Source organism: Ovis aries, chromosome 23 (assembly GCF_016772045.2).
Source record: "Ovis aries strain OAR_USU_Benz2616 breed Rambouillet chromosome 23, ARS-UI_Ramb_v3.0, whole genome shotgun sequence".
Lineage (NCBI taxonomy): Eukaryota > Metazoa > Chordata > Mammalia > Artiodactyla > Bovidae > Ovis > Ovis aries.
The window spans coordinates 7,406,789-7,423,603 of NC_056076.1; the positions used below are offsets into that span (position 1 = coordinate 7,406,789).

The 16,815-nt window shown below is 37.6% G+C and overlaps 1 protein-coding gene across 4 annotated transcripts in view; it reads left to right on the forward strand.

Moving 5' to 3' along the window:
• RTTN (rotatin) overlaps positions 1-16,815 on the forward strand; it is a 107,938-nt gene that overhangs the window by 67,067 nt on the left and 24,056 nt on the right. For all 4 annotated transcript variants that reach the window (XM_012103282.3, XM_042239585.1, XM_004020402.5 and 1 more), the window contains exons 33-37: positions 3,662-3,851; positions 5,247-5,338; positions 11,915-12,008; positions 14,209-14,401; positions 15,937-16,027. In XM_012103282.3, coding sequence (XP_011958672.2) covers positions 3,662-3,851; positions 5,247-5,338; positions 11,915-12,008; positions 14,209-14,401; positions 15,937-16,027 — 660 coding nt within the window. The remainder of the gene's footprint in view (positions 1-3,661; positions 3,852-5,246; positions 5,339-11,914; positions 12,009-14,208; positions 14,402-15,936; positions 16,028-16,815) is intronic.

Consider the following 16,815-nt stretch of genomic DNA (forward strand, 5'->3'; position numbering starts at 1 on the left):
CATTAGCATGGTGTTTACTATGTTCTAGGCACTCTTCTAGAAGCATTACAAATATCGACCTGTATAATGGCTTGAGTTGTGAACCATTATTCTCCTCATTTTGTAGAAGAAAATTTAGCACAAAGAGTTTAAGTAGTTTGCCCTACATCACATCCTTTTGCTTTCAGTCCAGCCAGTTTCTCTTTCCCACTGACTATATTGTTTCTCTAATAATAAGCAAATTTGTTTGTAGTTAAATATACATTGATCTTAACATCTACTTTTCTGGGTTAGTACACAGAGTCATAACTTAACCTTTCTTTGGTTTCTATTGGATTAATTTTCTGTTTCATGTTCTAAATGTCAAGTCAGTAAATAGTTTTAGCTGACTTTTTTATAGCCTGCTGCTTTTTAGATGTTTTGGAAGATAGAAAAGTGCTGTCTGTGGGGAGACGGGACATGCTCTTCTGCCCTGTTCCTCATCCACATGTCCTCATCCCATGTATGTGTGTATGCGTCACACTGTGGCATCTCACACCCCAGGATCTTACTTAGGTCTAAGATTGCTTGTTCAGTTTTCGTTAGAATACGTCTTCAGGGGAGTCACTGAAGCTAGTTGAGCTGTATATACGAGGGCAGCTTTATGGGCACTCAGGTGGTTGTTAAGGCCTGGATCTCCTTTAACTCTTGGAAAGTTTATTTTTCCAGACTTTACAAACCTCGTAACGCTGCCAATTATTGAATATCCCAGGCAGGTTTTGCCCTGACTCCTTTTGTTTGTTTAACCGGCCTTCTGATAATGGTTGTTATTCACAGTCTGTGTTGTAGTAAACCCATAGGAAAAAAACTAGAAAAGAATATACAGGATTAATATTTATATTAACAGCATAGTGATTTTAATGCCTATTATCCAGTTACCAGATTTAAAAACGTGTTGTTTTTGGCTCAGATGCATATAATCTGTACTCTCATTGTTAACCTAGTGACACTTTTTATACTATAATCTTGATGTTCTGCCAGTGAATTTTTAAAAAAATAATTGAAATAAATATGATGCAAAGGCAAGCATAGTAAGTTTTCTTGGTTTTGTTAAATAGAACAGAACCGTGTTCTGTATTATAATATAGAACCATGTGTAGAAGTTCACGTTTTTTTTTTCTAATTAGTTAAATAGTCTGCAGTTCCTTTTTGATGCTGATGATGTGCAGCTTTTTGGTTTTGTTATTCTCCAGTTCTTCATCACAGAATTAGTTTTCTATTAAAAAGTTGAAAACAGTGGTTTAAGTATGATTTCACAGAGTCTTCTGCTTTGCCTGTGTTGGCTAGAATCAAAGATATTTTGGGAGCTACTCTGAAATACAGTACTTGGTGATGAAACTTCTGCTCAGTTCAGTTCAGTCGCTAGTCTTAAGCAAAATTTAAGTCTAATTTTCAGGGGGCATTTTTAATGTGCACTCATTTTCTTCCTGTCTTTTTTTTTTTTTTCTGTTTTGGTTATTAGTTTTTGTTTTTATGTGTCCTCAGTTGGCAATATAAGTAGTTGGTAATCTAGTATTTGTCCCCCAGTTTTAAAAAGTCTGTGCTGTGCTAAGTCGCTTCAGTTGGATCTAACTCTTTGTGACCCCATGGACTGTAGCCCTCCAGGCTCCTCTGTCCTTGGGATTGATTCTCCAGACAAGAATATTGAAGTGGGTTGCCGTGGCCTTCTCCAGGGGTATTTGTCCCCCAATTTTTAAAAAGTTTACTGGTACTTTAAATCTCAGTGTGGAAACAACTGCTCTAGTAAGGGAGAAAGATGATCTTCACATGTAGACAATGGAATTTTATAATCTCCAAGAAGTGTGACCTCCACCATTTCAGTACAGCTAAGAAAGAAGATGCTCCTTTTTCAGTGCTTTAAAATTACAACTGTTTTTGGTAGAATGAGGAATAATAATCTTATTCAACAAGACGTTTCATTTACTTGTCTTGATGTACATTTCGAAGTGTTCTGGGGGATATAGCAGGAAGTAGCACTAATATCTAGATGCTGATGTTTCTAAGAAGGGGTCACTGCTTCTGTGCACTCTCAGTGGATGTAGGTAGACTGTCTGCAGATGTGTTCATGTCTGTTGTATAGGGATGGCCGACTCATTTATAGTTGTAGTATGTACTATTTTCATATTTAATGGGAGAATTATCAGTGCATATTTTCACTTTCTATTGTGTTCATCATAAATCATTATGGGTATTGATTTCACAAAACAGTGAATGCTTCATGTCAGAGAAACAATTTCATTTTAACTGAATTCTTAACATGTAGTTAAGCAATTACATAAGGAATTTCTTATGTAATTAAGGTCATTTTTTCAATTTATATATTAATTATAGCATTTTACAAGTTTGTATACAGCAAAATAATTCCTTTTTCTTCTTGATAACATTCTTCTCATATGTAATTTTGTTTTGCTTTAGTTTCTTTTGAATCATAGCTAGTGGATATGTTAGTACCATGACATATTGAAGGTAAGAGGTTTAATTTTAAGCATATATTAAAGAAGAGAGTTAATGGAGAAACTCATCTTAATGTAATTCTACCTTTAACTTGTAACTCTACCTTTAACTATTGCTTCATCTTCCTGGATGGTACGTTTTAAAAAGATTCATCTTTCCTTGGTGATCAGGGGCCATGAGAAGTAGGGCACATGTGCAAATTTCATAGTTAATGCTATATATGCAGACCTTTCCTGTCGGCACTTAGCTTTTTATTTTTTGTTTTTATTTTTCTCTCTGTTATGTTCTGTTTTAAAAGTCTGAACTATATTATCATTTTCAGAAAAATAGAAATAGTTATGAACTCAGTTCAGTTCAGTCGCTTAGTCGTGTCTGACTCTTTGCGATCTCATGGACTGCAGCACACCAGGCCTCCCTATCCATCTAGTGATGTGATAATTAGCATACTTTAAACCGAGCCTTGGCATACTTTTAACTGATTGCTTGGTTTTAGCCATTTCGATATTATAGGAAAAGTCATGAGTGGCACCTCAAAAAATTATTTGAAAAAAAAAGTGCAAAGAGATTAAAAGTATGCAATGTAGATTCTTCCCAGCCTTCTGCTGGAAAATGTGTGTGTGTGTTTGTGCACACACGTGTTTATGATTGTGTTAGCATGCACACATGTGAAATGCCCTTGGAAGAAGGGTTCACTCAATGGAAAATAAAGTGACAAGCAGATTTTACTGTGGATATTACTGAGCGTTTTCACTTTATCTAGCTTACTGATAGGCACAAAAAATAATTTTGAATAAAATAACTTGGATTACGTTGTTTCAGATATTTTAATACAAACCATTTCATTGTTTTGTGTGGATTGCAACACACTACTTTTACTGTATTTGTGGCTGAAGTAAGTAATTACTTGATTAGAGCTGTACCATTTTGTAGAAACATTTTAAACTAAGTGACCCCTCAAGAGAGGCTAGATCAGCTTTCTGCCTTTAGTGGATTTTTTGACAGCAGAGAGCTGGATTAACTTTCTGGGTCAGGGTCAGGCTGGTGTGTGTGTGGAAGGACAGGGAGAAGTGAAGGAGTGTAGTAGCATTTGTTTCCTTAAGGGGGCTGTGGGGAGACAGAGGGTCTTTTGGAAGAAATTATGTGGTGAATTCCTCCACATAAAAAGAAAAAAATCCCTCTTTTCCTGCAGGGCCCCTGTGTCCATGATGAGGACTCTGGCCTGTCTCTCATAGGAAAACCTGCCCTCCAGGCTCTTTTATACCACTGCCATTTTTATGAACATTTGAATCAGATGGTAAAACACTGTTACCTGGGACGGTATACATTTGATTTCAGTTTTTCAGCTCTTAATGGAGCTCCTGAAGGCAATGATTTAAATGGTAAGTGTATTCTGTTTATATTTTTAATAAAATATATTTTGTAAATTGTTTAAAACCTTTGTGTTGGTTACAAAGTATTTGAAAACAATGAAAAATACCAGGAAAACATTCATATCTAGTTCTACTACCCAGAGGTTGCCGCTGTTGCATTTAGGGTGTATATTTCCTTCCAATCTTCCGTACATTTTTGTATTTCCTCCTTTCACTGAACATTGCCTAAGAATTTTTCTTGTTATAAATTCTTCATGAAAACCATTTTTGATATCTTATTAATGTTTCATAAGTTATTTCATGCCCTTCAGTAAAATTTTATAGTTTTTTCCTCTATTTATGTCTTAAATTTTTTTTTTGGAAGGCTTTTCTCAGGCAATCAAGAATGAGATTTTTCCTACCAAATTTTCTAATTTGTTTTGCTAATATAGTGAAAACCTGTTTTGGCATATTACTTATTTATCAAAATATTTGCTGAAATCTTTCAATTTCTACTTGTTTGTAGATTCTCTTGGATTTCCTAAGTATAAGATCTTAGTGCCTATAAATAATAATTGTGTCTCATAAAAAGAAATAGCAATTTAATAATGAAAAAATTTTTTTAAATATAAATAATAAAAATTTTAAATTTTAATTTTAATATAATATTAAAGAAACGACATAATTTCCCACAGAAAAGGTTTAAGAGTAGAACAAAAAATTCCCAAATATTAACATTTTACTGTATTTGCCCTCCCATGTGTATGTATTTACATATAAGAAAAATTTATTTATATGCATATATATATACATTTTTTTTCCTGAGCCATTCAAGAGTAAATTGTAAACATGAAATTTCTTTACCCTGAAATACTTGTAAGTTTCTAGCTCACTTTTCTGCTCACTTCCTGGAGGAATTAAGAAGAGAATGACATTTGATGAAGTTTCTGAACATTCTAAACAAATGTCCCTGTGGAAAGCAACCCGTTTAATTGTTTGGATTTTCTGTACTGGTGTCACTAGATGCATGGCCCTGGAACCAGCAGCATTGACATCTGCTCCCATCTTGTTAGAAATGCCAATTTATGGGCTCCTCATACCCCACCTTGATTGGGGGAATGGAATCTCTGGGAATAGGACTCAGGAAACCTCTCTAATAAGCTCCCTTTGATTCTTCTACACTTTGAAGCTTGGGAACTGGTGCTCTCCATAAATCATGTTAGATTAAACTATAAAGCATAGTTAACTAATTGTTAATTTTTTGTGTGTGAAACATGCTGTATATATTAATTAATTACAGATGATAAAAATTAGGCATACTTTTTTCTTTAGTTCTGGACTGGTTTCATGTAAGGACTACTCTTCCTGTTAATTGTCAAGATGCCCAGAAGACCGTTCGTGTTGACAGTTTTCCTGTTGTCACAGGTTTAGATGACTCGTTCAAGTTCTGGAGGGCTCCATCTCGAATGTCCAGTCAAGATCGAGATCCAAGTTCTCTCTCTACCTCGGAAACAATGGTACTTCCAAAGAGCACATAAGTGCTGCATTTTGAATTTCTGCAAAAATTTGCATTTACATAGTGGAGGGATAAGGATGGATGTGAAGAATCAGGTTATGACCACCATGGCAACTGGGATTCAGTGGACTTGCTGTCTGTCTAGAACTAGGTTCTACCTGGCTCAAATAAGTGTGCTAAATATAACTTTATAGATGAATTTTCAACCTGTTTTCTACCTTTTTTTTTTTTTTTTACAGAAGTTCAAAAGTTTTAAAATATTTATCAGTAGTAGCAGAAGAAAGGGCTTCCCGGGTAGCGCAGTGATAAAGAACCTGCCTGCCGGTATTATAGGAGATTTGTAAGAGATGTGGGTTTGATCCTGGGGTGGAAAGATCCCCTGGAGAAGGACATGGGAACCCACTCCAGTATTCTTGCCTGGAGAATCCCATGGACAGAGGAGCATGGTGGGCTATAGTCCATGGGGTCGCACAGAGTCGAACATGACTGAGCACACAGTAGCTGAAGAAGAGAACAGACCCCATGTGATTAGCAGTGCTTGATTACCCTGAAATTTTGCTTAAGGACCAAACAGTTTGAAGAATGTTGACCCATTCAGGCGATTCCAGTGTGGTACTGATGACTTTAAACACATTTCTAAATACTTGCATCAGAGAGGAGCTTGTTTTAATTATCTGAAATGCTTGAAATTTATGTATATCTGCCTGTCTTTCTTCCTTTTTATTTATAAGTTGCTTTGTTCTAAAAAGTTTGAGACACTAAGTATTTTTAAATAATAACATGCTATAGGTTTCATTTGTTTTGGAAGCATACAAAGTCATTCTAAACTGGAAAACGTTGCAATGTATTTTTGGAACAATCACTGTGTAGTAGAACCAATTAGGAAGGCAAAGGTTTGACTCCGATGCTTCCAGGAACAAAAATAATATGAGAATTAAATAATTATACAGGAATTAATGAGATTCACCTCCTGCAGTTTCTCAAGAAAGTGGTACTTTTTGCTAAGTTTTAAGTCTCCCTCCCTCCCCCGTCTCCAGACTCAGAAGAGTTTATGTTCAGTGCTAAATTGAACCTTTATTTAGAAAAATAGAATAATTACCCCAATTCTAGTAGGAATGATGCTCTCTTTTGCAAGCTAGAAATAGTATCTTTGTTTCCGTAAGAGAAATAATGATATGACTCAGTGCTAAAGGGAACTGCAGTAATTGGCTATTTAAATAGTTCATAGAAGGACAGTGTTAATTATGTGCTTAAAAATAGTAATTCTTAGGTTTACCCTTTTTGTTTTAAGGGCTATAGGCTAACTTTGCAATCTGTACATACTTCAGTTCTTTGTTTATAGAAGGTATATAGTAAATAGTAATTACTCTAAGTAACTTTGAGTTATCTTAGCTGCTTGGTAGATAACCAAGTTGTATTTTTTCTATACAAGGAGACTTAAAAAACCCAAAAGCAAATCAAGCATTTATATTTCTCTATTTTATAATAATATGTAAATCTTATAGATTAAGATACTAGTTTTTCTGAGAAACACTTTGTAAATATATCACTTTTTATAATAATTAAATTAGAAACACCTCTATTAATCCAGGACAGGGAAGCCTGGCATGCTGCAGTCCATGGGGTCACAAAGAATTGGATATGACTGAGGAGCTGAACTGAACTATTAACGCAAGTCTTTAACTTTTTAATGTGAGGATATCACATAGACTTTGAGAAGTATATACCAGTGAAATCTGTTGTTAAGAATTCTTGTGTATAGTCCTATGTAAAACTTACTTCTCAAAAGAGTAATACTACCTGTTAGAATTTTTACAGTCAGCTCTTTCTTTCTTTCAAGGTTTCCAAATGGAAGAGTTTTAGTGTTGGTAACTTACTCACCAAATTGCTGAGTTTTATTCACAAAAAGTAGTCTCATTACTCCAGTTCTACGAATTGTCTTGTTTTCCTTATCATATGAGGGGTACTATATCTTTTTTTTTTTTTCCAGCAGGAGACAGATGTGGAGAGTTTTTATTCATTATGTCAGTGTTACTTTAAACCTAAGCAGTCCGTACCCAGACCAACTAATGCTTCCTCAGGTATAAGAAAATGTTGAGGTAGCAGTTAAATGGCTGTAAATCTTGCTAATAAGCTTCTCTGGTTATTTAAATCATAGTTTTGTATGTCTTCCAGAATTGAGAAAAGACACAGCTTGTTGATCAGTTTGTTTTTCCACTGTGTCTTTCCAAGGAGGGCACTGTCTTTTGCTGTGGGCCACGCCATTCAGTGCACTGTGGCTGCACCATTGTCTGGTATTGGTGCCACACTAGGTGCCTGCGCGGCGTTACCTGATGCATATTGATATAGGCGACTGCAGCTTGTATGCTTTGTGAGTTACAGATAGAGTAAGGAGTGTCATTGTTACCTTGGGGGGTATTGCCCTATAAATAAAGCCTTTTTAGAGATGGCTTCCTCAACTCACTGTCTCCTTCCCCAGGGCAGGGGTGGCAGTTGGGGGATCAGGCATCAGTTGTTTTTCCTCTTGGAATCACATTTCTACTTCTCAGAGAGATTCGAACTAGATGAGTGTTTATTCCTTGGACATACCAGTGTGTATCAACAGCTTTAACACCAAAGTTTGGTCTTTTCTGTGATCTTGAGCAAAATTATGTCTGTTTTATCAATTTTCAAAGTAAAGGACATGTGGGTCATTTCCTTTTGAGCTTTTCTTTGTGAAATATGTGATTCTTTAATTTCTGGAGCACTAATTTAAGGAGCACTGGTTTTATTTAAACATTTATAGAGAAATTTTACCCATGGGTCCTCATACCCTTTAAAAAACTGAAAATCATTTTTACTATTGGCATTTTACAAATGAAGGGATGAATGCATGGAATGAGTAAGTGTCTTGTGCAGGGTTCCAGCATTGCTGACTGGTTAAGCATTATTTGAATCCAGAGAAGCTGGCCATAATGTCATGCCCCTTCACCACAAAGCAAATGTGACTAGTGCCAAAATAGATGTGACAGTGAGGTTGCAGTGAGCTTAGGTGAAAAGGAATGATGAAATGGGAGTGATTTTGTGTGAGAAGTGGCAATTGAAGTGGGCTTTAAAGGATCACCACCTTCTTTTTTATATTATGTACACATTTACAAGGAGCTAAAAAGATACTCAGATGGTGATTGTAGCCATGAAATTAAAAGATGCTTACTCCTTGGAAGAAAAGTTACGACCATCCTAGATAGCATATTCAAAAGCAGAGACATTACTTTGCCGACTAAGGTCTGTCTAGTCAGGGCTATGGTTTTTTCTGTGGTCATGTATGGATGTGAGAGTTGGACTGTGAAGAAGGCTGAGCACCAAAGAATTGATGCTTTTGAACTGTGGTGTTAGAGAAGACTCTTGAGAGTCCCTTGGACTGCAAGGAGATCCAACCAGTCCATTCTGAAGGAGATCAGCCCTGGGATTTCTTTGGAAGGAATGATGCTAAAGCTGAAACTCCAGTACTTTGGCCACCTCATGCAAAGAGTTGACTCATTGGAAAAGACTCTGATGCTGGGGCAGGAGGAGAAGGGGACGACAGAAGATGAGATGGCTGGATGGTATCACTGACTCGATGGATGTGAGTCTGAGTGAACTCCAGGAGTTGGTGATGGACAGGGAGGCCTAGGGTGCTGTGATTCATGGGGTTGCAAAGAGTCAGACACGACTGAGCGACTGAACTGAACTGAACTGAAAACGATACTCAAATATGTCTTGGAATTCAGTGCCCACATATGAGATTTGAAAGTCTAGTTGAGACATAAAGCATAATTAGAAAATAACTGAATACCAAGCTGTGAGGTGGTGGAAAGCATTAGATATTCAGAAAATGCATAGAGTTGTTTGGAGTGTGGGAGAAAGGCTTAAGTTTGATTACGGGTGTGACCAGATGGGATTAACCAGGAGACCTGAGTCTGGGTTTATGGTTTTGAAGAGAGAATCTGTAATAGCTATAAAGACGTAAAGATACTCCAGCAGAGTGAAATGTCATGAAACATTATAATTGATATTAGAGAAATATGAATTGACATTTGTTCGATGGTAGTTAAAAGTTATTTTATAGACCAGGATGACAAATAACACATTCACATATTAATGTGTATTATTAAATATGGTCAAATGAATGTCCTTTGGAGATTATTTTCAAGCAAGCAAGATTTGAGGACAGTATAGAGCAAGTCAGCTTAATACATTTTTACTTTTATCTATTAAAATAGTAATCCTTGGTGACTCAGATGGTAAAGAATATGCCTGCATTGCACAAGACCTGGGTTCGGTCCCTGGGTTGGGAAGATGCCCTGGAGAAAGGAATGGCAACCCACTAGAGTTTTCTTGCCTGGGGCATTCCATGGACAGAAGAGCCTGGCTGGTTATAGTCCATGGGGTTGCGGAGAGTCAGACATGATTCAACAACTAATAGTTTCATGCTAATACAGCAAATTTTAAAAATTTAGATTGTTTAGTAGAAATACAAATAACCCCAGTCAGTTTTTAAAACACAGTATATTGGTCTAGAAAGAAGTTCTTACGTTTTATCAATCATATGGGGTGGGGTAAGTTAGAATGCAACCATTAGATACTTTGTAAAATCATATTTTTCAAACTTTGTTTGTCCCTTCCTTGGCTGATACTGAGGAAGAGCCCAGTGTTTATTAAGGCCTGATGTTTGTTGCGTTCTTCTACACAGGTATTTAGTGGGTCCTCAGAGGCTCTTTTCCTGCAGTGAGTGTAATCTTCATTTTCATCAGTAGAGAGGACTGCTTGAGTGTTTGTCAGTTGAAGCGATGTTCAGTGAAAAGATGGAGGATTTCAACTCCTCGTCCTCTTTAATTTTTTCCCCTATAGCCGAGGGAGCTGGAGCCAGGCTTGTTTGGTGGCTCCTGTGTGGCTGTGATGTCAGTCTCAGTGTGTGATTGTTTCTTCACAGACTGAAAGTTATCTGGATGTCCATTGACAGGGACATTTCTTTTTTTCTTTTTTTTTTTTTAAACACATCTCTTATAGCCAGTTATAGGCAGATATAATTTTAAAATGTCTTTAGGTTTTCCCCTCCTCCTGTGTGGATCTCATGTTATATAAAATAAGACATTTAATACATGCTTATTTATGAATGATTTATCTAGACTGAGGTTTATCTAGCCTCCATCTGTAGATGACTTTATCCACTCAGCTTACAGCTTTTGGCTGCAGCTTTCTGTCACTTAGTTGCTGCTGCTCTAATGTCGTACTTCAAGTGGTGAGAGGTGATTGAGGTCAGAAGTTGAAAGAGGGATTTTAAAAACTATTAATTTCATGTGCCATTTTCTTCAAATTCTTGTTTGTTTTTTTTTTTGCTATCAGAAACTGCAAATGAAAATCACCTTGGGTTTTGCTTTCATCCTGTCAAATCAAGTCTAAGGTACCCTACTTTAAGGATTAGGACAAATACGGAATCAATGTACAGATACTGTGAGCTGTACAGTGTCTGGGTTTGTGGTAGGTTGATTCGTAAGTTCTGTTGACAACTTATTTGCGTGCATGCATGGACCTGGAGCTGACCCAGGTATGGGAAGTTTATGCTGTCTCAGAGAAAAGAAACTGATGGGAGAACTCAGTAATTTTTACACAGAAGGTACTTGACAGTTTGGGCTTTTTCAGCTTTATAATTTTTATAATCTGTAAATCTACATGTGAAATTCTGTTTGTTTTCTACAAAATTTCTATCCTGTTTAGTGTTTCCAAAAAGCATGATAGAAATTCTGTAGAAAATTTCTATCTAACACTCTGTAAAGTGTTTTCTGAAGTACAGTGTCGATATAGTTCTTAATTTTTAAAAACAGTTCATTTGTGATGGGGAAGAGATAGAGAAAAATCTTTTCATCCTTCTAATTCTTTTATATGCATTATTAAAATTTGCATGTGCCATTTGAAACTGAAAAGACTCTTATTATGAATTAAGAAGTGCAAAATACCTTAAAGACTCAGCAATTTATAGTTAAAGTAGTATGCGTCTTAGCCTCTCAACATTTGAGAGTTAAGTTGGAATGGGCTTTACGTGGATGTTCAGTCACTTCAGTCGTGTGTCCCACTCTTTGCAACCCCATATACTGTAGCCCACTAGGCTCCTCTGTCCATGGGATTATCCAGGCAAGAGTACTGGAGTGGGTTGCCATGCCTATTCCAGGAATCCTTGACCCAGGGTTGAACCCATGTCTCCTGCAACTCCTGTACTGCAGGCAGATTCTTTACTGCTGCGCCACTGGGGAAGCCTGGCAATGGGCTTTCTCAGGACCTTAAAATCCTCGATGAGCTTCATACCAAAACTTTGCTCCTTTAAGTTAACTGATTTACATAAACTGTAACAGGTCTAAGAAGCAGAAAATGCCATTCCAAAATCTGTTATGACTCTCAAGACATGGAGTGTTTTTCAGTTCTACTAACTAGTGTGCTTTTGTGATAAACCTTTTTGTGTGAGGATATCTTGTGTGTATGTTGCCGGTGTTTCATTTCCCAGTTGGTGATGTTAACCAGTGAGTGCTCCAAATATAAAGTAATTGTCTTTGCTGATCCCTAGGTGGCAGCTTCGTCGGGCAGTGCTGAATTTCAGTCTCTCGTGCTCTCCATGGTGCCTCACCCTGAAGTCATACACGACCAGCTGGTGGCCCAAGGTATCCTTTTAGGAAGGCATTCTACTTTCAGGAAGAAGATTGGCAAGTTGGTCCAGACAGAAATTTTGAAAGTAAATGTCTAGATAAAAGAACCAAATTAAGTCACAGAACAAGCTGTCCAGATAAGAACAAAATGAAATGTCACAGAACATAATAGAATAAGTACTTCAGGAATTAACAAACAAATACTCTTAACTAATAAATGGGAATTTGGCCGTCAAGTAGTCTGATTGCCATATGGTTCCTTATTAGATAATAATGGATATGTGGTATTTGAATCAAGGAACTGATAGATGTTAATTAGCTTCATTTTTTTCCTTCTTTTGGGAACATACCTCAGTTTGCCACTTGAAAAGTGAATCCACTTGAAAGTGATGAGAAGTGGGGTCATAAGGGTTTTTCAGAGCCGATGCTTTCGGTTTAAAGCACACAAAATATTTCGAGTCCTTATTTTATAAGAAGGTCATGATGAGTAGCCTAGGATTTATTTTTATTAATGACAATGTGTAAATTTTATTCTTTGTTTTAGGGACTGTTGCCAGCTCTGTTTGCTTCACACTTTATATATTTGTGTAGATTACAGCTAGCTTTTGTTTCTTCTAAGGCAGTAGATAGGCCTTTATTCAGTAGCTTTAAATCCCTAATCTGTAATGAATATACTACCTAAAAAGAATGTAATTTTAAACACTGAAATATGAGCATCTGCAGGGAAAATGCTTTCTAAAACTTGAGAAATATTTGTCTAAGTAAGACGTTACTCTGAATTTTCATTACAGTGTTTGTTCCAGAACTGCCTGAACAGTGTCCCAGTTTGGTTTTTAGTAATTCATGTTAACATATAAAAATGTTTAATTTTAGAAAGTACTTATTTGATCCTCTTAAGAACAAAAGAAGCAAACTCAGGTTGTTTTAAGTAGCTTAGAACACAGAGCATGAAATGAAATTTGATAACGAATCTCACAAACATTTATTTCTAAGAGTATGTTGAGTTACTGTTTTTTAAGCAGCTTTATTGAGATATAATTCACATTCATACAGTTCACTCATTGTAAGTGTACAGTTCCTTGGGTTTGAATGTATTCACACAGTCGTGCAAACATTGCCGCAGTCAGTTGCAGAACACTTTTATCACCCAGAACAAGCCTCGTTCCTGCTAGCAGTCACTCCTGATTTCCCCTGCTCCCCCCAGCCTGCTGCAATCACTAGCCTGCTTTCCCTCTTTATAGATTTGCCAGTTTGGGATGTTGCATATAAATGGAATCTTATTTAGGGGTCAGGGTGAGGGTAACTCAGGAATTTTTTTTGTACTTTTGTGTAAGTTTGGTTTATTCAAAATAGAATGTTTTCTTAAAATAGGAATAAGAAGTAAAGGTCATGAGGGAGTCTTGAGGCAGATTAAACTGTCTTGTTAACAGTCCCTTGCCGAGTCTTTCTAGGAAAGTTCCGTACTCGTGTATCTTCAGTTCTAAAATCCAGAATTTCTGAAAGTGAAAATTTTTCTCAGAACTCAGGTGGCAGTAAGCCTTAGCTGTGCCTGAATACATTTGAGTACAAAATCTGACCAGTTCTAGTTGGAGGTTGCACTTGGTTATATGTTTGTCCTACTTGTTTTGATTATGTGTCTGCTGCACTGCAGAAAGGTTTGTTTCCTTGTGGGGCATTGCCCAAGATTCCACTGGGGGTGTTAACTAGTGTAGAGTGGTGGTGGTTGTTTAGTTGTTATGTTGTGTCTGATTCTTTTGAGACCCTATGAACTATAGCCCACCAGGCTCCTCTGCCCATGGAATTTCCCAGGCAAGAGTACTGGAGTGGGTTGCCATTCCTGACCCAGAGATTGTTTGTTACCCAGTGTCTGAGTGCATGAGACACAAAACCATGCCCTGCCCTTCTCGTCTTGGGCAGTACATTGGCACCCAAGGTATCCCTCAGATACATGCATGTACATGTGCGCACGTGCGCGCGCGCACACACACACACACTCTCTCTCTCTCTCTCTCTCTCTCTCTCTCTCTCTGTAGGAGCTGAATGTCTGACTCGCTGGCCTCACGGTTGAGGTGTGCCGAGCAGTTAGGGGAATTCCCCAGATGTCTCTCTTTAGCACTTTTAGGAACTTTCATCTGATTATCAGAACTTGTGAATTTTGTATGTAACCACAAGCTAAACAAAATGGTGATAATTTTCACACCTATCTCAATAATAGGTCAGCGTGAAGCTGCGTCTCCACGGCTTCCTCCTGATTCACCCCTCTCTGCTCCTCTGCCCAGGCAGTGTGTGTTTGTCACCCCGCCCCTCCTCTCCGCGATGTGCAGCCTCCTAGACAGCCTCTTGGTGGCCACTCCAGGCGACACTGCCAGCGCTTTCCGACGAACCCGTCTCATTGAGCTTCTCTGTAGGTAAGAGAGAAACACTACCAGGGAAGCAGGGAGACCGAGGTTTTCGTTTTTGCCAGATTTGTCTGGACAGTTTTTATTTTCAGTCTGTTAAAGCATTTGCATTGCTTTGTTTCACTAACTGTTAAACTTCCTGTACCCCATCCTGATATTTTAAAACTCAGAAATTTGTCCTCTGCCACACTAAAGAAATATGATACAAGCCTCCTTGATTGTTCAGAATGGAAGTGAAGGAGTTCTGGGTTTCATCTGCCTAGTCGTCATATCAGAATAACGTCATTGGGTTGAAAAGTTATTTTTAAAATCCATTTGGAATTGTTTAGTTATGGGAGGCTGAAAGTTTTAATAGAAAGTAGTCCAATAAAAGTTAAGGAAATCATGATTTGGTTCTTTGATGTATCTAATATTAATTGGCATCTGAACGGACTTTTTCTGATTTTGTGATTGGCTGTATGGTATCGTTAAAAGGCCAAGGAGATTGGATTCAGTCCAGCTTAGGTCTTGATTACGGTTCATTCTCTCACTAGTGTTGCAGCCTTGGGAAAGGCACTTTAATCTCTGATGCGTCACTAATAACACTAGTTAATTGTTAGGATTAAAAAGAGGTGTTGTCTATGATACTCTCTTGAGTAAAGTGTTCCTTCCCTCCTGACATCCTGCTTATTCCAGACACATATACCCACCTCCTTTTCCCCATATGCTCATTTGCATTTCTCTCTCTCTGTTTCTGCCCTTTGAACATCCGCTCTCTGAATTGTTTCCCTTGTCTTAGCCAAAGCACAACACTTTCTTTTTCTTTTTGGGATAAGAGCAGTCTCAAGAGAAAGAAGCCTGCTGTGCTTCACTTACTCAGTGGTGTCCGTTTCCTTACCCTTTATAGTAGGCAGCAAGATCAGACTTTGGTCTGTTTACATTTCTTGTCTTACTAGAGTTGGAAAACGAAACTGCTAGGTGATTGTCTTTCCTTCTTGAATGTTTCCTATCTCAAAAATGGTCAAAATGGAGTGTTAGGAATATTTTTGCTTCAGCAGAGTCTGTTAAGAGTCTGTCGTGACGTTGAGGGCATGGAGGTATTAAAGAATCTTACAGGAAAGGCTTATATTTCCATCCATGTTCTTTCTGACTTAAATTTTTTTGCTGTTTTTTTTTTCTTTTTTTTTTTTGGTTTTTACTTTCTAAATCAGAACTTACTTCCTCGAAAGTGTTTTTCCTGTTTTAAATAGGGACATAAGCACCAAGGTCTTTCTCTTGTTTGTCTTTTCCTTCTGCAAGAACTTTATTATATTCTGCTTGTAATAGGTTTCATTATATATTTTCCTTAGAATTCTTGGTTTCTGACATTTAGCTGATGATATCTTTTCCCATGTTCTGAAATATTTTAGGGAAACTTTTTATAAACATTTATTTCCTTCATTTCATAAAAACCCCTTTTCTTGAATTCTGTTCATGGTCATATCCAAACTGTAAATTCTGATTTGTTCATCTTCAGTAACAAGCATCCCGATGGTCTGAAGGGTGCTTCTTCTCTTCCTTCACAGCATCGCAGATGCCACCCTCCTAGAGACAAGCGTCCAGGAGCTCCGGGCCCTGCTGCCCACGTCTCTTCCTGCTGAACACACTCAAGCTCAGGTGAGCGCCCAGGTTTCCCTCTCACCTCGTCTGTGTGTGCGTTTCTATAGCCTTTGGTGCCCAAAACAGAAATTATGGAGGACATACCACAGGAGAGGAGTGAAAGTCTCTTAGGGTATACATGGTTTGATGAGGTTATTTGAAATAGGTTACTTAATATTTCAACTGGAGACATCTCCGAATGGTAGTAAAGAGCAGTGAGAGGTTTGAAGTCCTAGATTCTATGCCTGGTTCCATCATTAACCAGCTAGACATGTTTCATCAAGGATCTGGGTACCTTTGAGTACTGTATTAGACAAAGGGAATGTTCATTGTATAGCCCACCTTCCCCCTCTGTGATTTTAGGATATCTCTGTTATTTCTACCTAAATTAAAGTTGTAGAAATACTTAGTGAGTAAATTCTGTGTATTTTCAAAGCTCAGTTTAATAAGGATAAATTTATGTTTGTTCCTTCACAGATATTTAGTGAAGTTGTTGCTAATAGAAATGGTACCTTAAGATCAGATTTTTAAAAAGGGCCAAAAGATTTATTTGGGTGAGAGATAATAAAGGTAGGCCAGACCAGTATCTCTTGCTCTGTGATGTCTTCTTCGAGCTTTCTGCTTAAGGCAGACCGTGTCCTACAGGCTGGGTAACACGGTACATCACCTTCCAAACGCTGGCCCGGTGCGGCGTTTCCACTTGAGAGTGTGCTTGTTTGCGTATTGGCCATCGCCTCCATTTTTATGCCTGTCCATCCAGCAAATCTTTATTAGGGGCCTACTGAGTAGCAGGATCTTCCCTAAAT